This window comes from Drosophila virilis, chromosome 2 (genome assembly GCF_030788295.1).
Source record: "Drosophila virilis strain 15010-1051.87 chromosome 2, Dvir_AGI_RSII-ME, whole genome shotgun sequence".
Lineage (NCBI taxonomy): Eukaryota > Metazoa > Arthropoda > Insecta > Diptera > Drosophilidae > Drosophila > Drosophila virilis.
Window position 1 is genome coordinate 22,545,009 of NC_091544.1, and position 22,223 is coordinate 22,567,231.

Consider the following 22,223-nt stretch of genomic DNA (forward strand, 5'->3'; position numbering starts at 1 on the left):
TTGGATTCAAAAATTGGGAATTCCTTTCTAGCTTTTTTTGCAAAGTTATGTGTGCGTCAATCACAGATATTCTTGGAATGTCTAATATGCTTACTTGTAAGGGGAGCTACTCAGATAGAATTGTTTCTAAGAAAATAAGAAACATTTATTTATTTGTTTATCTTGTTACTTTATTATCTCGATCAATCAATTTTCTGGTTTTTAAATTTAATATATGTTTTATTCTAAATTAATTACAATTCGTAAGTTTTACGTTTAACGCACTTTAAGGGTTTGTTTAACTTTTTAAGCTACTTGCATATTTTTGCATTTCGAGTTAGTGATTTTGCGTGTGGCTTTTTACATTTATTTATAACTTTTCACTAATACTCGTACAGATTCGCTCGAACTTATGATAGACTAATGACTTATGTTTAGTTGTTATTTAAATATTAGGCAAATTTTAATGAAATATATAGTATTTGTTTTCATTTAGTATTTTACAGAGACATCATTTGTTTTAGGCCTATTTCCAGCGAAGAATTTGGAAAAGTTTTAATAGACTGCTTTTAGTTATATACATTTGAGACTTACTTGAAATGGGGAAAACGTAACTAAACTATGTTAAACTTTAAAACTGTCACACTTTGACTTATGTTTTACATTTTTATATGTTACTGGGCGGTCCGCGATGCGCACGCTGTCCATGCAACGTGGAGGAATGTCTAGAGCCGGGTCGTGAATGTACAATTGCATAATCGTTATCAATTGGTATAGACCTTCGAAGTAGTACGTTGGATAAGTTTGTTGATAAGTTTCATACAAAATCATTATCAAATTATAATATGTGGTGTATTTAAAAAAAGGATTTGACAGTTTAGTTAGCAAATCTTTAAAGTGGACTGTTAGTGTTTTCAGGTATGGGCCAGAGAAAATTGTACGTTCTATTCGATAGGTTTAGTTTAGGTTTAAAGTTAGTCATCATTTTAAACAAATGCAAATTATCAACGGTTAATTACAGTTGCAATACAAGGCACGAAATAAATTCATTCCATTCTTTTATGTCTTTTGTTTTTGTGAACACAAGTTGTGTTGCTTTGTTGTAGTTGTTCTCCAACAGGGCTTCAGGGCACTTCAGTAGAATTAACAATAGATACGAATACAACAAAATACGATACATAGATACGATACAAGGCTATTTGGGCATGCGTTATATAAAGATACATCTATATATATATATATAGACATATATATGTGTCGGTGTGTTTGTGTGTGTCTGTGTTGGCTCCACAGCTACCAGAAAAAAAATGTTTAAGAGCAGAGTAGATGCATATCAAGTGTAGAGTAGAGCTTTTGTGTTCTTGTGTGTTTGTGTGTGTAGTTTATAGATCAGCTTAATATCTATCAGACCTATTTGAGTGTATCGTCGAGCCACCGCTGGTATAACCCTTGTGCGCATCACGCCCATGTAGCGAGTAACGGGAGCCATATTGGCTGCCATGCCAGCTGCGGTAAGGATCGTATTCCTCGATGATGGAGGGCTCCTTCTCAATGATCTGCAATGAGTAGTACAGGTCACACGTATAACAGACTTGCATTCGAAATGTTTTTAGAGCATAATTACCTCTGTGTTGGCACAACTGCAACTCATGGCAGTGCAAAGGAAAATGTTCATTAGCAACATGATGAGGAACAGTACGCCCAAGGTTATGGCCAGCCACAGGAGCCAGCTGGGTCGTATGCCATCCTCGCAATTCGGCGAAATTACTGCAAAGTTGAGAAATTGTATTATCATTTCGATTGATTTCAGATTTAAATTTTTCTATTCTATCTTACGTCGCGCTTCGGCGGGATCCAAAACGAAAACAGTTGTTCCCGCAATGCTGGAACCTTCCTCATTGGGTCCAAACTTGCGTGGTCCATTACCATTGCCCTTTGTGAAACCAGCCAGGGCCACCTCGCTGCAATCGTCAATTTCGACGCAGCGTCCATAGCACTGTACGACGTCACACTGCAGATGAACCTCGGATCCTGAGAAGGCCATTTAGAATTATTTCGGTTTTCGATTTGAATCGTATAAGCTGATTTCGACTACCTACCCTCGGGAAACTTGAACATGGAGGCTAGCGTAGCCTCGGCAGCTCGCCCATCGGCGGTGGGCACAAAACGGCTCATAATATTGGCATCATAGGGGCAGCTGTGCATGAAATATACCGTTAGTTGACTGACAGCTCAGGAGCTGATTAAAGATTCAGTCGCACTTACCCGCGATCATCTGTCAGCTTGAGGGTGATGTTCTTCTTGTCAAAGGCAAAGCAGTTGCCCACACGTAGACCATAGGTATCTGATAATTGGAGGGAATCTTTATTAGCACACACTCCATATAAGGGACTTTGTGATTACCCACCGTTTGGCTTGGAGAACTCAGCGCGTATTTTATACTCGTGTCCATATACTGTTTCGCGCACGCGGTGATCGTTCTCCAGAAACTTGAGCACAACATGGGCATTGTCATCGCTGTAAATTTGAATGGGAATGGAAGTGGCACATTAGTTAACGGTTTTCTAGGCATACTTCCCCCATTGCGCAGCTGCACCTGCTAATTAAAAGCGCAGCCAATAGACCCAAAAGTGCTGCCCACTGCGATTCGCTTGCAGTTTCACTGGCCAGCAAACTGCACGAGCACCAGCACCAGCATTATGCAATTGCCGGTCATTACGTTATAGACAGTTGCGTTTTATACCAAACAGACATACCAACATATGCAATATTATATGAATAGGTTTAATTTTCGCTGCCTTGTTTGCTGTTTTGTGCATTTCTGTCAATTTTTTTTAATTTCCTTTTGGCTTACAGGTTTTTTTTTTTTCCTGTGTGCAGTTAACAGAGCGCAACAATTTGCAGAAATGATTTTTTTTTGAACATACCCATATTTTTCTAAATTGTTTTTCTATTTGTGTGGGCCTGTTTTCATTGAAGCGGTAGTCGTACAAAAGACTTAGACAACGAACTTGCGTAATTCAAAATTGTAGCAAAGTCATTGGCATTATGCAAATGAGGCAAAGGCAAATTAAATTGTTTGTACAACTCCAGATTGTAATCTTTAAGAGGCACCATAAATAATTTACCGTTAATTGAGCACAACATTTGAGCATGTTGTTCGTGTGAAATCATTTGGAATGTCCAGCATTGGCAAAAAGGTGAAAAGAAAGGCAACACCTACGTGTACACATGTACACATATATACTTATGTACATAAAGCTCAGTCAGCATAATTTGGTTTTAGATTTCATTTGTTGTGCGCCGACGCCGAAAACAAGTTTCGTGAAATAAGCTGAAATTGGCGAAGCACTTTGGCCTGACGGAAGCTCGGCCAAATTACACCTATCTACATAGAAGTGCAATTGTCTAGACAGCTAGAGTTTGGGTAGTCAAACTTACCGAGTATAGCCCGATTTGCCACAGGTAATCACATAAAATTTATCATCCGCCAGTTCAAGAGTCTTATGCACACGCACCGCCAGCTGAATGGACCGCTCCTCCGTGCGCTAAGGGGGACAGAGAGACAATGAGAGTGAGAGCGTGAGAGGGGGGATAGAGTTAAATCTTTAGTTATTAAAAGTGTACAGAACATTTATGCTGATTGGGTTTAAAAAGCTACGTTAATAAACTGAGCTGCAGGCGTTGGGAGCGCCTCTTAATAACCGCCGGCTTTATGGGGCTTATTGGCTAATAAAAATACCGACCGACTCCTCGGCAGATCCTACAACTGCTGCAGTCTGTGGCTCTTGTGGAACGTTAATTGTCATCGTGATGTAATTGCGGCCCCGCAACAACAACAACAACAAGGAAATGCAAAATGCCGCCAAGTGTGACGCTGTCAGCCAACAAGCCACGCAGTCAGCCAGCCAGGTGGCCCCATACTAGACAGACATATTTTCCAGTTGTTTGTTTATCCTATTTAACAATTTTCTCGGCCATGTTTACCATTCTTCTGAACTTCATTGAATCTTATGCTTTGCAGCCGCTTTAATAGCTGCACTTTCCAGTTAATGAGTTGGCTGCCGCTCAGTGACTTTGCCAGACATTTCGGTAATAGCATGTTTGCATTTCATTTCGAATGCCGCCTGGTATTTGATATAATTTAGCGTTTTAATTGTGCAGCCACATGTAACTGCCCGCGCCAGCATAAGAGACGCGCATTAAACGAAAGACTTAGGCGAGCAACTTGTTAGAATGCGCTCACACTAGCACAGAATTGAGATATTCGTTATAATTGCTGCTCATCATTATGCAAGCGGCAAGTTAAGTTATTGGAATTCTTGAACTGTCGTTTGCCAGCTTCCGTAGGGCATATCAGTGGAGTACTGCATATCATAAGTTGTTCAATGATGAGTCACATAGCCTTGACCCGCAATTGACAGCAATTAAGTAATACAGCAACTGCCATAAAAAGAGGCAGCTACAGCTGACCAAATGAGGCAGCTTCTTATATAGTAATTACACATGTATGTGCACACAAATACTGGCATTCGTATATTTATGTATATGCATCCGTGTTGTGTTTAATTTACAATTTTTACTTGTCCCATTTAGCAGCTGCGAGTCGCTCGAGAAACCGGTTTACTTTTAATATGTATAAAAAATTATATTTGTTTTATCTGGTTGACGTCCCACGCCTGCGCTAAGATCTTTGCATACTATATACGTATTAAATGTTGTCAGCGTTTTATGAATGAATTTAACCTTTAAGGTTCGAGTCTGATCAGTGTTCTTAGCTTATGACTCAACAAACTAGAGAAGTATATAAGTATGTAAGTAGAGGCAACATTAGTGGAAGCTGTTAGCAAATAAACACTAGATAAGTGCGTATAAATACCTCAGGCACAGCTGCAAAATAATATCAATTGGGTAGAGATCGAGTGGCAATTGTGTCACAATTTGTTGGCCAGCTCGTGCATCAGGATCGAGAAAAGGTAAACCAAGTAGAGTGGAGCGATTAAATGACGAGCTCAGCTCCAAGGTGAAGCAATGCAATGCAATGGCAGAATGGGGTGGAGTGGCGTAAAGCAGTGGAGGAACAGCTAGATAGACAGCAGCCAACGGATGAGCTCATTATCAAGTTATTATCAAACCAAGCAGAAGTCGAGAAAATTACTGTGTTGATTTTCCATATGCGATGCGGCTCGGCGCACAGTTCTCGGCACAGCTCGGAGGCTATGTTCAAAAATTACCAAATGGTAAATTGGCATACAATTTGTTGTTTGTCTGTGCTATGCAATTAACATTTAAATGATTATAATAATATTGAAGAAAGAACACACTGTAACACCCATCATAAAATAATGGCAAACAATTTGCGGGCAAAGCGACCCACTCGCTATACGAAATAAGTTCAAGTACACTAAACTCAACCCACAATGGCAACAATAACAACTTGAACTTTATGTTAAATTGCCGGCTGGCTGCGGCTTGGGCGTCTTGCCATTGTCAGCGCCAATTTCATGCTTTGCCAAGTACGGCAATGCGAGGGCTTTGCCATAAAAACCAAATCAAAGAGATTACGGCGCTCCAAAGAGGCTGCACATAGCCCAGGCTTCAGCTGGGGCCAGTGACTGTGCTTGTGGCATTGGCTTAAGGCTCCGTCTTCATCTCTTTTGTCTGACTCTGACTCTGTCTCTGTGTCTGTGTCTCTGGAGTGCTTGGCCAAGGTCAGCCAAAGTCACGGCATTTCCAAAGCAATTAAAGCTCTACGAAAATATTTGCCAAGAAATAGATTCAAAATTGCTTAAGAGCTTTGAGTACACACAAAAAATTCTTTTGACACAAATACCGAGCACACGCCGAACAACGAGAACAACGAGAACAACATGAACAACAACAGCCTGGAATGCTGTCAAAGCCGAAGCGTGGAAAGCCGTGTCTGGGCATGTGAACTGTCTGCGACGGCAGCCTGGGCCACGGCTAGACGCCGGCGCGCAGTCGGCACTCCCAGCTCCAGTTGTTGCCCGGCAGTCTTACCCTCACCCCTTACCCTCCACACCCTCATTGCCAGCCAGCTAGAGCTGAAATAAAACTAAAGCTGGCGTCGCGATAAGCGTGATTTAATTTTATGGGGGACCTCCCTTTTTGGCCGGCAAACGGAAGGTGGGCCAAGAGCTCTGAAATAAATCTGCTAAACCTATGCAGGTAAGCCTGATATTCTGGGACTCGCAGCTGTAGTTTATTTATAAAAGTGGGATACAGGGCGCAGCCTTGTGATTTGACATTGCAATTAATAATGTTGTACTCGTATGTGCTTAAACTTATAACATGACGCGTTTGCTGATAATTTGCATTTCGAAACTGTTCAGCACACTGGAATATAATAGATACACCTACATTTACACACACGCACACACACAGTGTGAGGTAAACACATCGTCTTACACGCGTATTTATATCTGCGATATCTGCTTACATATGGCGTTGGCTAATGCTAATGGCTCTCTGCCTGGGCCCTGACTACCTTTGTCTGCCATTGTTCAACTTGGGGGCTGCTTACCCACACGCAGCCGCCGTCTGTCAACGCCCGTGATGCACGTAGGATTAAACTTGATTTTTATTGCCATCGTTACTATATAGACTGACGACTAGTTGTTGCCGTCGTTGTCGTCTTCTGATTTGCCTTGATTTGGGGCCAAGACTCAAGTACACCAGATACGAGGCGCGCTTAAATTTATGGGCATGCGTGCCCCAGGCCGTGCCCTTTTGCAGCTAGCGATGGTTGCGTCGCATGCCGCAGACAAGCTCTTAGTGGAGCATGCTGTCCGACTATGCGATACCTGTCCATCATTATCTTGCTATTTGACATTATTTTTATTGTTCCATATTAATTAAATTGCTCCCATAACAAGTTAATGCAAAACTTAAATTTAAGGAGCCTGCTACATTAACTGCTTATCGTGACTTTCACAGTCTAAGCGTAGAAACTGGGTAACTTTTTTCTAATACGCGGCTATTTAATGTGTTTGATAGCCGAAAAAGCTGTGACTGAGCGCATTGCACAACTTTGTTATTTTCTCTTCTTTGCTTAATTAAAATTGTAAATCACAGAAGATAACGAAAATTTAAATATCCGACACTTACTGATTCTTAATTATGAATAATTGATTCACAAATTTGATTTGATTTGATTTGATTTAAAAGACAAAAGAGATCCATTCAATGGGTCGGAAGGAACAATGTATACCTGTTTGCCGGTATAGTTGGTGTAAAAAGAGTACTTGAATTGAAGCTGGAAATCAGTTGTTTGTTTGAAGCAAAATAAATTAAGAAAAAACACACTAATGGAATGGAGCTGGCTATCTTAGAGGTTAATATCGTTAGGCAAGCGTTGAATGGTTATGCTTACATTGCTTCCACTCACGTTGCTGACCAATATGCCGCAATAGTCTGGCGCTCCTTGCTTGGCCCACAGGTTGAGGCTGAATGCAACCGAATCGCTGCCGTCGCCCATGGCCATGCAGGGCTGTGTGCGATGATCCCGCGCATGGACGGCGCCTGTGTAGCCGGAACTGAATTTCACCTTGATGTTCATGGTTCCCGCCTTGCACGTGGCTGTTACATGGGGCGCAAACTCCCCGGGCACCGCCGCCGGCTCCTGTGCGGTTATCTGTAAAAGGAGAACAAAGTGATATAAAGTTTTTGCTAATTAAGATGACCTACTTTAGGGACCCTGGGAACGCACTTAGGAGTATATGGTAGAAATTTTTTTTAGCCAACTCATTGAGTAAGCATGGAGAGCCATATGAACACAAGAATTCTAATTAATTTTAATGGTTAGCCAACGAGTCAGCAAAAGTCGCAATTAATTGCAAGCGGCAACGGCAATAACAGACTCGAAAGCTTGGAACCTAGAACTTTGGCTTCCAGTTTGGTTTTCTATTTGAATTTGAGTTCTTTAGCGGCCACAGCGGGCCGGCAAAGCTGTATGCTGCACGTTTTGGGCCAGTTTCAGGTCCAGCTCCAGTCGCGCACTGTCAAAGCCATTTGGCTTGAAGATAATTTATTGGCATGCTCTCAACTTGGGCAAGTTGGGCAACTTGGGTTGCCGTCGCGACGTCGTGATAATTGAATTTGTGCTCCAGCTCCAGCCAACTGCAAAGCCAAAGCTTAGCTGGAACTGGCGTTTCAGACCGTAGGCGCTAGATAAGCAGCACAAAAGTTAAGTAAGTCATGTCATGACAATCGCACTGATGCCGCTTGCTATTTTCTCTTTGGCCAGCTCACGTTCTTGGGAGTCGGCCCTCAGGCTGGGCCAACTATCCGGAGCGCCTGTCTAACGAAAGCCGAAACAATTCCCTACGCCTGACAAGCCCCATTGATTTATGTATATTTACTTTCGAAAGGTGCCCAGAGAAATGAGAAAATGTTGATCTACAGTCAATTCGGCAACTGCCCGTTCATTAAAGCTTTTAATATTGCAGTCGACTCTGCTTTTGATTCTGTTGCGGCTACTGTGCGTCAAGTGAAATTCAGCAACGAATCGACCCAATTTCAGCTGCAGCTTGTGTATGCCAAAAACATGTTGGCCAGTGTGCCACTTTCTAAGCTACTTTGGAGCTTGATGCCAACTAGAACGTCCACTTTGCATCGCATAAGGAATTTATAGCTTTGTAACTGCAGCGCTTGTGGGCCCCCCCGAATATCCATAATATTGTTTAAGCCAAGTTAAAGGCAGTCCGCTTCCTTTGTCCCATGCTAGCAATTATAGCCACATCTTTTGGCGGCGCAGTTCAATGCGCGCTGCCAACGCTCGAGGGTCACATACAGCACGTAGCAAATGCAATTCCAATTTTATATCCAGCTCCAGCTCCAACTGCAACTGCAACTCCCATGACAATTTGTCGCTTGGCAAAATGCAATTGTTTTGTATGAATTTTGCATTTTGCATTCAGTTACAGAGACCGCGACAAAGCCTCAGAGCCTCAGAGCCTCAGCCGGAGCCAGTCAATTAAAATTGTTTTTGCATGCTCGTTTCGCTATCGTTGGGCTTGTTAAAATCGCAACAAAAATTGTTGCCAGCTGTTGGCCTTTGTATTATGCAACACGCTCTGATTGTTGCTGGTTTTACATAGAAACAAAATAAAAAAAAAAAATAAAATAAAAAAAAAGCCAACAAACGAAAAAAAGCGAAAATCTCAAACACAATTAGACACTTGCGCTGTCAGTCACGGCACAGCCATCGCTCCAGCTTCGAGCACCAGCGACCATTAAATCCAATGAGCCGAGGCTTTGATTTTGATGGATTTAGACTGGCTCATGTGCTCAGTCATTAGCCACTGCCGGAGCCGGAGCCGCAGCCGCAGGACACTTGGGTGATTTTTCATAAAATTCCTTTCAGCCTGCGATTACTGGCGAAACAAAAGACTTACAGCACAAACTTGTTTGCCGCACCGCATGTAAATCGTATCAAAATCAGAGTCAGCCCCAGCCACGCACAGCTGGAGTTACTTCCAACTGGACTGGCTGGCTGGTTGCCGGCCTGAGCCATTAAGCTCTGCCCACTGATAATTTATATAGCTGCAAGGGGTCAAACACTGTTGCCGTAAACCAAAAGTCTTTTGACACGGCTTTAGCTATTAACTATTAGGAACAGAAATGTGTGCAATTAGTACTAGAAAGTTGCCGGCGAGTAGGCAATTAACTGCTGAAGAATGACAAAACTGCAAGAAGCAATGTGAAATACGAAGTAAATTCAAAATCTGCAAGCAACACCGGAGTACATATACGCTTACCAAAAGCTAACAGTCTATAAGCCAAGTTATTAAATAAGCTTTGCAAGCTGAAATGTTAAATATTAAACGTAAGAGTGTTCTATTCAAGAGTACGCGACTTAATATCTTTATAAGAACTAATTAGCAATAGAAATGAGTTTTTTATGTTGTGGAGCTGAGGGAACAAACTTGACAACTGTTAAATTAAAGTTCGAATTTGAAATATTTCCCAGTCAGAAACTCTTAATGAGAGCACTAAGATCTGTTTTTAAAGGCATATTAAACTTGTAACTGATAAGGCGTTACCACTTGAACTGCATAGCTGCAATGCTCTTTCCAAAGCAAAGTATGACAATATGCTAGTAATTTATGCGCACAACTAATTTAACTTAAATTGTGGCCAGACTTCTTATACAAGCGCACACACACACTCTCCTATTCCGGCTGGGTGTGTTTCCTTCTGCTGCCTTTTTGGAAAACATTAATATTGCGCAATAGTTGCTGAGCGATACAATCACCAGAGCCTGAACTGCGACTAGGCGATTGCAGCTGTGCATATTTTCGACTGATTGCCAAATAAATTCGCTAATGTTAAAGCCGGAGCTCAAAACAACAACTTGTGTTAGAAGCAAAACGAAACTCGTGCATAACAAAAGGCGGCCTCCAGAACGATGGGGCTGGTAGGTGGGGGCTCAGGGGTTGTGCGCCGCAACATATTTTGTGTGCATTTGAATTTCCGCTATGCGACTGTGCAGTAATAAAGCTTGCCAAGTAAATTATAACATAAAGCCCCGGACCGACCAGCCGGGCCACTCGCATGCAGTCTCCGTCTTCAAGCTGGAGCCTCCAGTCGCTAAACTTGCTGGCTGCCAAGCTGCTGCTGATTGCAAATTGTCACGGTATTTTCGCTGGCAGCGCATAAATTGCCGTTTAAGCGGTCGCAGATCGTATTACAGGCGCTATACAATCGCCGCAGCCGGCGCAGTTGGCCGTATTTATGTTTGGCGTCGACGTTTTGGGCCCGACCAAAATCTTAATGAAGCCAGAGCTTAGGACAGGCTAAACCAACTCTTGATGCTGCCCGTTTATGTAATGAGAGCTGGCTGTCAAAAGGCTTTGGTTGAAACAGCAATTTCGCACAGCCCATTAGGCCGTTTCTTTTTACTCCTTTGGAATAAAAATAAGAGCTGCAATTAATGACGCTGTCGCTATAATTAAATTTCAATTGTTGGCGCACTGTTCCATTGATGTTTTGACGCTGACGCGCTAATTTCATGGCACGTACCCTTCTGCACGTTCTCAGCCGCCCCAGACCCAGACCTAGACCTCAGCCCGGACCCGGACTTGAACTTGGCATCGGCGCTGCTGCTGCTGCTGCTGGTGCCGTTGCTGTTGCCGCTGACGGTGCCCGAAGCAAACCCCCTTTCAACACACGCTGGGGTCAATTGTATGGCTTTTACGTTGTCGTAGCTCTAATATAATAATAAGCACTTGTGTATGGCCTTTTGTTGCTGCTGCGTCTGTTGCTTCTGACCAGCAATCAATAGAGAAAGAGTCTTGTAACTTTTTCTTACTGTTAACTGATGCACAACAAAAAATTCCATAGAACATGTCATGTGCCTCGAACATGTTCTGCTTATTTATGTGTTTTACTAATTGCTGCTTTTTGAGTGGTTTTTACCTGGCAGTTGGCCAGCCGCAGTTGGCGTTCTTCTCGTCTAACAGTAGCCAAAGAAAAATTTCGTTTAATGGCTTTTCCATAAACTGCAGCTACTTATGAGCATGGCAAGCACTTTCTTCGTCTTCTCTGATGTGATTATCTGAGGGCATCATGCTGCCTTTTAAGTTGTGTTGAAATGGGCTAAAATGTTTTGAAAGCTGCCTTTAATTGAATTTATCTCGGCTATAACCCTCTTAACCCAATAACAATAATGCTGGGAAACTGCCGAAAGTTCTTGCTATAATTGTATAACATTGGGCTCCTAATTTAATTGTCATTAATCATGATTTGAGTGGTAAAATAAGTAGTTAACCATAACTTTTTCTGAAATGGTAACGAAATGCAGCTAATGTGAGACCAGCCGACAATATGTAGATTACCAATAAATAAGTTTATTTAAGACCAGTTTGCATCGTGATTTTTGGTAAGGTCAAATCATGCGACACTTTCTTTATTTATTAATTTAATTGCTTGAAATTGTTTACTCAGTGCTTTAATGCACGAAAATCCCATCATTAAGCTGCTGGGCCATACAACGCTTTCCGAAATACCCTAGGGCACTGAGCAATTTTCATAAACGCCACTTTCCATGCGCATCATTTGCCAAACAGTATTTGAAAGCAACTCGGTTGCATGAAGTAACAAAAGTAGATAGTCTGTTGCTTTTTTGGAGGCACAAGTTTGGGAGCGTAAGCCCCAATGACGAGCCAATAGACAAGCACAGTGGAAATTTCAAGAGACAGCAAACAAAAATGCAACAAAAGCAGAACTGGCAAATGGTTTTTCCCATTAGTTTCAAATAAAACCCACTTTTACCCCAGGCAAAAAAAAAAAACAATTGCTAAATTGTTGTTGTTGTTATTGTTGCTGCTGGTGACTGCGTTGAGTGACAGGGCCGAAAAGTGGTAAGAGCAGAAGCAGAAGCAGAAGCAGAGCAGTCCGCACTGCACGTGAACAATGCAAGCTAATCAAATAATGAAGTGAACTAACCGAGCCTAAACAAAAGAAAGAACTTTCTCCGTTGGCGCACTGCTGAGAACCAACTACTGCGGTCACTGCTTCTACTGCTACTCTGCTGTTGCTGATGATGACCCAATATGCCAAACGCTTTTGCATAAATTTTAATGAATTTTACGGTAGACTGCAAACTGCCAACTGCCAACTGCCAACTGAGAACTGGGAACTGGCCAAAATAATTTGCACTGGAAATCAACGCGGCGTTAAATTGCGTCAACTCAGAATGCTACAGGCCAATAGATTTCGTGGTCAGATTGTTGACATGACATAAACACGCTTTTTGTTTATATTTATTTTGATATTTTTTCGTTACACTGTGAGAACTATGGCCAGCATAGGCATCTAGGTGCGCAGCACACTCAGCTGCGCAATCTAATGGCAATAGCAATCGGCATGGCATTCTGGCCTATACCCAGTACCTGCAACATAACTAGTCACATCGTCTCCAGACGCAGACACACTACTAACCCAGTGGCGGTTGCGTGCGGCCAAGAAACTGGTTGCTCTTCTAATTGCCCCAGTCCAGCGGTGGCTAGTACGAGAATGACAACCCAGCGAGGTGCAGCTCGGGCAGTTCACTTCAATGCATTCAATTTTGCGGTCGATATGATTGGATGCGAAATGATAAACAAAAACGATAACAAAAACTGGCTGGCAGACTGTTAATTAGAGCATAATGCCGTCCATCAGAAATATTCTATTTGCATTCTGTGGTTATCAAAAGCTTAAAAAATAAACAACAAGCGATCCGACGTTTTGAGTGTCTTTAATGCCGGGTAGCTGTACAAGGCCTATCCCGTTAGTTTACGCACAAAGCAAAGACTCATATAAAAGGAAGCTGGGATGAAAGAACTTCAATCAAAATAGCCTCAACAATCATCAAGTTTGTTGCCTAAGTCTTTTGTTTACGTTGCTGCTGAAGCTTCAGCTTTGATTCTAAGAATCCATTCCAGCGAAACGAAAAAGAATGATTCACATTCGGACGAAAAGCACTACATTCTTATACAGACATATGCATATGGTAAAGATATATCAGTGTCATCTGTGAAACACTTGTTTACCAATTCGCCATTTTAGTTGGCTTTTCGCAACATACCACCAAGCTTATAACGTATTGTCTTTTGAATGCGTTGATCTCGGAACTTATAAAAGCTAGAGACTTAAAATGTTTATATTTACAATTTCAACTCCGCATGAGGGAACTTTGATAAGGCAAAGAAGCGCCTAACGCGAGTTATAACTGGTGTTGGTAGCAGGAGGTTCAGGGTATCCCCCAGTCGGGCACTCCCGACTAGAGCACTCTTGTTTATTATTTTTTTTTACTTTTGTTTGTTGCCGTTTTGTATTTAACGTTCAACAGTCGAACGCAATGACGTCATGCCAACACACATTTTTATATTTAAGATATATTCATATGTGGACACTTGCCATATACATACAAAGACCCCCAGCATGTGCGTGTGTGTGTCTCTCGGTGTCTCTCGGAAATTAGCATATTTTGTTTGCTGTGACATTGAAATGGATTTTAATGGCCCGTAACAACAATAATAATAATATCAGCAAAACAACAACAACAACTGCTCGCTAAACTCTGCTAATGGGCAAGTCGATATTTGTATTGCATTTACATTGAGGCGACAATTATAATTAATAACATGGTCGATAGTTGTCGAATGCGTTGCGCATTTTAAATACCTGTCGATGCCCAAATATAAAAATCTACCATTTCGGCTGTTGGTCTTTGTGTGAACAACCTTTGAGACTAAAAACCGAAAACGCAAGTTCGTTTCTTGTTTAATGAGTGTGAAAAGCAAAGCGGCGTTAAGGCAAAAAACAACAGCAGCAACAACAAAAGTACCGTAAGGTAGCTAAAATTCAATTTAACAGATATTCAACACGCACTCATATGTGTGTTTGAGTGTAAGCGTGTGTGTGTGCAGTTTTAAAGACAAACTTGGTAAACTTATATTATAATCGTCATTAACAGCCATATCCTCATAATGAACATTAAGCCCTTCTTCATCTACATCTTCATCATCTTCATCATTTTCATCATTATCATTCGCAGCGATTCAAAGCTGCTTCGCTGCGTTTGTTTGCCGTTGTTTCTGCTTCAAGGTTCTGTGAGTTTTGCATTAGCTAGAGCTAACAAAGAGCTAAATAGTTGTTGCTGCCTTTTATCGTTGTTGTTTTTTTTTGTTGTTGTTGTTGTTGTTGTAGTTTTGCATCTAGTTGTAGGCAGCTCTCTTTGCCACTTGCGGTCGCCAAGCCCAAAACGCCTTGTAGACGCCCCACGTGGGCGCTGGGCAATGTGCTGTATGTTTTATGATGTCATTTTACGCGGCCGCTGACATCAATAAATAGTTAGTTCAATATACCCGTTATGCATATGGCTTTGCATACGTAGAAACTGAAAGTTTTTGCTATTTTCAGCTGTCAATCAACTGGCCACAAGCGACACAGAGCCAAGCTGAATAAAAGCCTGCGGCCAAAACAAATTATTTTGTATTTCTGCTTGGGCTTTCCATCGCAGCTAGAAGCTAACTAGCTAACCAACACAGACACACATTCGCCGCGGACATGCAGCTGCTTAAAGACCGGCTTACACCCATTCCAATTGATGCCAAGCCTGTGCAGCTATCGCTTTAATAGATTTGTGCCATTTCATAAGCCGAAAACGAAATCAGAGCATTTCACGGCCGATCGCAAACAATTGAAAATTGGCTTTTGGTAGAAGGGCTTCCTAGTAGAGACACGGTCGGTAAAAGTTTCGATATCGGTCAGTGGCACATTCGAGAAGTGAAAAATAGAAGAACAAGCGCACAAGCGCACAAGTCGCTTGAATTGCCGCCTAGCTATTGATAGGCTGACAAACTGACAAGCTAGCGAACTGGTGAACTGGCGAAGTGAGCAACTGGCGCAGCTGCGGCCGCCGCACAGTTCATTAATTTGTCTTGCCTGGAAAATTGCCGTGGAAAATTCACGTGCCCGCAGCGAATGTTGTTTGTACGAGTTTATGAGTGCCCCATGAAAATGGTCAGGTAATGTCAGAGCTCGCGGTTAACCTCGTTTTTATGCCTGGCCCATCCAGAACAGTATTGTATGCAAATGAAAAGTGAAATGGAAGAAAACTACGCGAGAAGTGCGACTAGTTATAATTATTTTTGTATATCTGCCACTCCTATAGCCCAAAGGGGCACCTGGAGTGGATGTTGGTGCTGGTGTTAACTTACCTGTGTGACTAGCAGCGCGCTGAGCAGCAGCCATAGAGCCGTCATGCTCGAACCGGAGCCGTGAGCTTCCTTTGTACGATGTGTCATTGTGGGGGCACGTTCGTTGCCTAAGTCTTTTGTTTTGTAGCGCCGCGTATTCGAATCCTTTTGGCAACTGCAAAAAGTCGTTGATCAAGCAGTTTGCATTAAGCAATTGTACAAATTGTTATTGCAAATTATGGCAAATTTCATGCGCCTCACGCAGTTAGCAACTGAAAAGCTGCACTTCATAACGAATTACTCATTCAACTTGTTATTGTTGTCGTCGGGCTGGTTGTTATTTTCAAATGCTCATCAGACATTGACTCATCAATGCGAGAACAATGCGAGCTTTAAACAATTGCTTTGCTACCCTAGCTAGCCGATTTCCTGCGGTTTATTGCCTCGCTTTCAACTGCACAGCTGCAGTTCAGATAATTTTGAGATTTTTGTGGTTTTCTAGCCATAACTTTCTAGGAAATTTTAAGTACGTGAACGTGACACAAGTGTGTAGACGGCCGGCTACATTAATTTCTAATCTTTTAATATGATTTTTTATCTATGAAATTTCTGCTGCAAAGTGGACCACAAGCGGCGCATCTGTCTGCTCACGTACACGATTTCATTTTCTATTTCACGTTGGCTGTAAAAACAAAATTAAAAGCGACCCCGACCTGATTGATCTGAGCACCGCGCATTAAACTTTAAAATGAAGCTGCTTTTTTTCGAGGAAAAGGTTTTGCCAATCGCTTCAAATGAAACAACGAGAATGAGTGTTCGAAACAAGTTTTTCTGCGATACACATATGTGTGAATGCCAATTGTAGGTATCGAAAAACAAATAAATGACAATAATAAATTGGCGCGCTTTATAAGAGATTGGCAAAAAAGCGCTAGCTGAGAGCGCGCTTACGTCATGGGATCGCATTGTCGCAAAAAACAAAGCCAAATTGTTGAAATGTTCATGAGTGAGATGCAATCTGATACAATAGTGGATTCAAGTCAATCTATAGCCTAACCAAAGAGTCTTATTAATTTTTCTTTTCTGAGCAATTTTTAGCGGAAATAGCAACACACCCACACGCAGTTGTTGTAAGCATTGAGTAGACATCTAACACTTCATGCAAAAGTTGAACCCAACGAAATGGTTTTTGTTTGAACACATTTTATGCAATAGCGCTACAAATATTTGGCCAACAGTTGATCGCTTTTCGTTAAAAGTACAAACAGCAACTAAGAGAAATCGTCAGTTTGGGTTAAAGCCAAGTTAAGAGCGGCACTCGCAGATCGGAGAGCTACTCGCAGATTCGCGCAAGTTCCGAGCATTTCACTTGACAACTTTTAACATTTCCTATATATAAATTTTTGTTAATTATTTTGTAATGTTTTTTTTTGTTCCCATGAATTTTGCCATTTGTATTTTGTTGTTTATTTATGCAAAGTGGTTTATCTATTGCTTTTTGAATTCACTTCGCTGTTGCGCTCTTTGGCTTATTGTTGTAAACGAGCAAGCACGTGAAAACAAGTTTTATGCAACAAGTTTGGCTGAATTTTTTGTGTTTTGTTTTTAGCTAACGAAAACAGTTTATTGTTGCTTAAAACATGTGTTTTGTTAAAATTAAGGCAACTACACTCACACAATATTCAAAATTTATTGTTTCTGGCTGTTCTGATACGCGCTTAACTGAAACGCAACTGGGAGTTAAAGTTTCCGCTTGTCACGTTTGCAACAACTTTACGGCTCGAGAGTTTTGTTGGGACTGAAACTGGCAGCGTGGGGCCTTTGCTTGGATGCTCTGGCTCCAAGCTGAGTTAGCATTGGCTGAGTTGCCGCTCCGTTGCTGTCGTTCGTTGTTGTTGTTGTTGTTGTTGTTGTTGTTGTTGTGTGTGCTCTGCGCTGTGTGCTCTTTGCTTTGGCTTTTTATTGTTTTGTGTTTACATACAGACATTTTTTTCATGTCTCGCTTTTTGGCCACATCTTTCGTTTGTTTGATATTTCATACACATCTGCTGCTTGTGACGGTGAACCGTGTTGCCAGATCGCTGAAAAATGATGTAGTAATGTGCGCCAACTTGGTCTAATATCATTCATACCGTTAACGTTACGCTCTTGCTGATAAACGTAAAAAGCAGGCACGTGTATATGTATGTGTCTCTTGAATGCATGTGTGAGTGTCTGAGTGTGTGTGTGTGTGTGCATGTGTAACGGTGGTTGCTATATGCACGCGTACAAAGACTTGAATGAATCGATACTCCCGCAGTTTTACTATCAGCCGCATGCGCACTAGCTTTATGAGGGTAACATTGCTCTGAGAATGTGCACGTTGTTCAGTGTTGATAAACGCAGCAAAAATAACGGAAAAATTGCACTTTTTTAGCATTTAACGAGGGCAATATTTCTTTATTTTGCATAACATTGCATTGTAATTTGTTAAGGTTTAGCTAACTAAGAATTGTGAAAGGTCATGTTGATATTTTAATAAAAAAAATTGCCGTGTTAACCCTCTCTACATCCATTGCATTCTCCCAATAGCTCTCGCTCTCGCTCTCTCACGTTACGCATTACATTTTGGTGGGAAATTAATATATAACAACTCGACTTGACGCTCAGTGAAAATTTCATCACCGTCGTTGATAGTTCAGCTATTTTTTGCATTGTGTGCTCGAAATTTAAGAAGCAAATTTTAAAAATAGAAGCATTTTTGTGTTCATTTTTGATAATTAAATTCATCTAAAATCTAACACGGTTATTTCATTAAAAAATTAATCACTTAATTACAAATCAAAATAAACTGTGAATTCCTCTGCTCAGTTTAGCTAAGAAAAAGGTGCGACTCAAACCCAAAGGAATTTGGAACTGCCAAAAATCGAAACACGGTAAAAATTCTGTATCACTAAGTCAGTCAAACACTGTGTGTATGTGTATGTGTGTGTGTGTGTGTGTGTGTGTGTGTACGTGATAAGCGTAGACAGACGCCGTAACAACAAAGCCCAGGCAAAAGCTAAAGCAGAGGCTGAGACAGAAGCGCTTTATTGAATTAGACGCGAGGATTGGCAGCCAGCTAACCCACAAACCCACAACAGAGCCAAAACTCTGACCATAGCGGGAGGGGACGGTAAAGGGGTAGTGGAAGTGGGTAGATAACTTTCGCGTTTGTTATATGCTGTGCTAATTGGCAAGTTAGCAAATTTTAATTAGAGCAGTAAACAAATATGTACGAGTATTTATAGCAGACAGCCCTGAAATATGCAACGAATGGCGTTTTGTAATTTTGCTAATAAAAGATACACACACACCCGCATAAACATACACACACACACACACACAGCACGTGGGCGACCGTGCACAATGTGTGGTTGTTGTTTTTCCTCTGCTGCTGTTAGCGTACGAGTCTTTGACCTCTGCCGCAAGCGATGTCATATTTATGTCACATTTTTGTCAGTTCCCGAGGTTTCTCATTATATGTTGCTTTAATTACCGTTGAAGGCACATTGAACGCCTCGTTAATGGAAAACTGAAGTCAACTCAAGTCCCATGAACCAAAAAAAAATGTGCTACCTGCTAGAAAAGGAAATGCGGTCTGAATATCTCTTGGATATGGCTGCAGGTGTTTGCCTCTATCTTTTGCATTTGTGCGTCCTGCGTCCATTGTTATGTGTGCAACCAGTCCGGGAACTGTTTTAAGGGCACACAAAACCTGCTCCTAAGCCACAGCTGTATGCTGTGTGCTCAACATCATTCTCGTGTCGACGTTGATGGATCCTTGTGACCACTGTGCTGCAATCTAGCCCCATTAAGGGGCCAAACGCTGCAAAGTAGTTTGAAGCACAGATTTCAGTTGGCTTAAAGAAAGCTGTGGAAATGTAGAAGACCGTGTATTTTTTGCAAAATTTATCAAATTGCGACTATTTTGATTTAAGTATTACAACAAGTACAGCAAGCCACATTGTGGGCTATGCAACAAACAGTTTGCGGGAGTACAAATAGCAGTTTCTATATTGCGAAAATTCAACATTGTCCGCTTTCCTTTGGGGCTGTAGCTGTAATGTAAGCAATCAAAAGTTACAGAGACAGATACTGATTCATCGTTGTTGTATTTATAGCAAAAGTTTGCGTGCAATAAACAATTTGAGACACTGCATGAAATAATAAACACACATTGCCAATATCAGCTTGCTTGCCACCAAATGTGCCATTTTCTGATTCCGTTTTTCGGCAGACTCATCTGTCAACTTTGACATTTGTATTCAAGGATGAGTGCGAATGCGAGCGAGCAAGCGAGAAGGGGCGTGATTTCGCCGAAATGGCAAATGTCACACAGCGGCAAGTAGCAGCACGGACACTTGCACTCTCAAACACACACACACACACACCCGTGCATACTCAAACTTAAGCCACAAGAGAATTGTTTTTGGTGCGCCCACGCAAATGTGGCACAAAGTAAGCGGCAGTCCAGACCAAGTGACGCCATTGCCGAACTACACGGCGTATGCGTAATATCGCCAGCTTTAAATAGCCCGTAATGAAAGCTTATATCATAAATGCAAGTCCAACATTGTCTGAATCGTAGCTTCATGCATCTTTTATGACGCTGTAAATTTGCTATTTGCAATTCCAAGTCCCATTCGCTGTCTAACGAATTTCAATTTATGTACATATCATTAGAGCCTGGCAAGGACATACTAGAGAGAAGACCAAATTGCGTCTAAGGCCGTTGTGTCAATTTGTGGCACGCACACGCTAAGTCACTTAAGTTTTTGAGTGAGCAGCAGTAAAACATTTCTTAACTACAACTTTAATACGAGGGTGGTTTTAGTCAGCATGCCATGACTTGTTTGAATTTTCCGACAAAACAAGTTAAATCCTTGGCGCTGAGAGATTCATCAAAAGACGCCCTTGGGACACATTAAGTTAAAGGTTTGAGATTTTCGCTTTAAGCACACAGAAATATATTTACGTATGCTTGACAATGTTTTTCTATTATTCTGCTAAAGTTGCAAATACTGTTCTAGCAATATAAATAGCGTATCCTACGCTTTGCTAACGCACTTTTCCTAAGCCCTGATATTCACTAGCGAACGTCTCCAAAGAAGTACATGGATCTGTTTGTTTTACGATTTACATCGATTATGACATACAAATTTGTCAATCAGTTCAATCTGATCGGTTAAAAAGAACGAACTTTCATCGGTTGTATTAATCGTAAGTTGATTTTACGACTTCGCGAGATTCCAACTTTTGATTGTTATTAACTAATTCGGTTCATATTAAGAAAGAAATTATAATTCTATGTTCGAATTAGGTCTCGGCCCGTTTTCAGCCCTTGAGTTTTCTTGTGCCAGCTTAGCACTGGGTTTGTATGCATATATATCTTTATTAGTGCTTATCAGGTTTGTTCAATCCAATTTAATTACATAACAAGATCCCAGCAAACGTATTAAAAGTTTTCTATGTTCTTAATTAAATTGAGAGGCTTCGTCGGTATGGAAAAGTATACCATATTGTAACAAAACGACATTTTCCCTTACAATATTTTTTCTTACTCTCAGTTTTGCCTGTATCCTTTGTCCTATTTTGCGGCAGGGAGTGCATTGAACCAACAATAATAATCGTTCGAGTTGGTCGCACATACCAACAGCAACAACAGTAGCGACCACAGTTGAACAGACTGTCTGACAGTCAGTTGGACAGACAGATAAACAGGCAGTCAGACAGTTGGGACGCCTGCCATTTTGTCCTGGCTGGCGACCAGATAGCTGTCTGTTTCTTGTTGTTCGCTCGCCAATCAGATGTTTGTTCTATGCGACATTGTCAAAAGTTGTTGTGACAAGCGCTGAGTAAATAAATTTGCTTAACAAACTTAAATTAAACCTTCTTTATTCTTTAATTGCAGGATTTAGCGGAGACCTTTAAAGTTGAACACGCAGCTGCAAGGCATCCATCCAACTGAACAGGAGCTCTGCGCCAACGACACTGAACCCAGGCCAACTGTTCGGGTCCATCGTTGTCCACGGTCAATATTAGCGCCATTGCAACTGCTGGGTGTGGGCGAATCTGCGCCCCGCCACCGGTAAGGCAGTGCCACATTCACATATCATTCGATGCTAGCCATCGTTCCCACCGCCATTCACTGTCATTCAGCATCAACTATTCATTTAGCTATACACACGCACAGATATGTCATGCCATGCCTTGCTTCATATATGTATGCCCGTTTTTTACGTTCTGTTTTGTAGTTTTTCAATTTTTCCGCTTATCAGTTTAGTTCAGTTGCCTTTAAAGCTTGGCTCAGCCATCAATTTTAAACTGTTTGCATGCAGTGCTTTGGCACTGCGCACACATCGCCAGCATAAACCCGAAATGGCCCACAAGCCCGGGGCAGCTTGTTTGTTGTGCGTGTGCTGCAAGTGTTGGCTCATAATGCCAGCTTGAAAAGTTTCAAGTGTTTTGGGCCCAAGGGGCGCAGCCCATTCAAATATATAACACAAGAGGTCCAAC

The 22,223-nt window shown here is 41.6% G+C and overlaps 1 protein-coding gene across 2 annotated transcripts; it reads right to left on the bottom strand.

The window, feature by feature from the left end:
- Window positions 1-148: 148 nt before the first annotated feature.
- Window positions 149-17,504, bottom strand: LOC6631254 (uncharacterized). 2 transcript variants are annotated; one of them, XM_002053016.4, is made up of 11 exons: window positions 17,362-17,504; window positions 15,708-15,861; window positions 7,388-7,633; window positions 3,421-3,527; window positions 2,387-2,496; window positions 2,245-2,323; window positions 2,079-2,176; window positions 1,816-2,010; window positions 1,604-1,746; window positions 1,390-1,535; window positions 149-758 (listed from the first exon to the last, which is right to left on the bottom strand). In XM_002053016.4, exons 2-11 carry the CDS (start codon window positions 15,792-15,794, stop codon window positions 647-649), a joined length of 1,323 nt encoding a protein of 440 aa, XP_002053052.2. In that variant the 5' UTR covers window positions 15,795-15,861; window positions 17,362-17,504; the 3' UTR covers window positions 149-646. The 2 variants fall into 2 exon arrangements, with proteins under 2 accessions (XP_002053052.2, XP_015027358.1); XM_015171872.3 differs by having other exon boundaries at window positions 150-758; window positions 7,373-7,633; window positions 17,362-17,503.
- Between the last annotated feature and the right edge of the window lie 4,719 nt (window positions 17,505-22,223).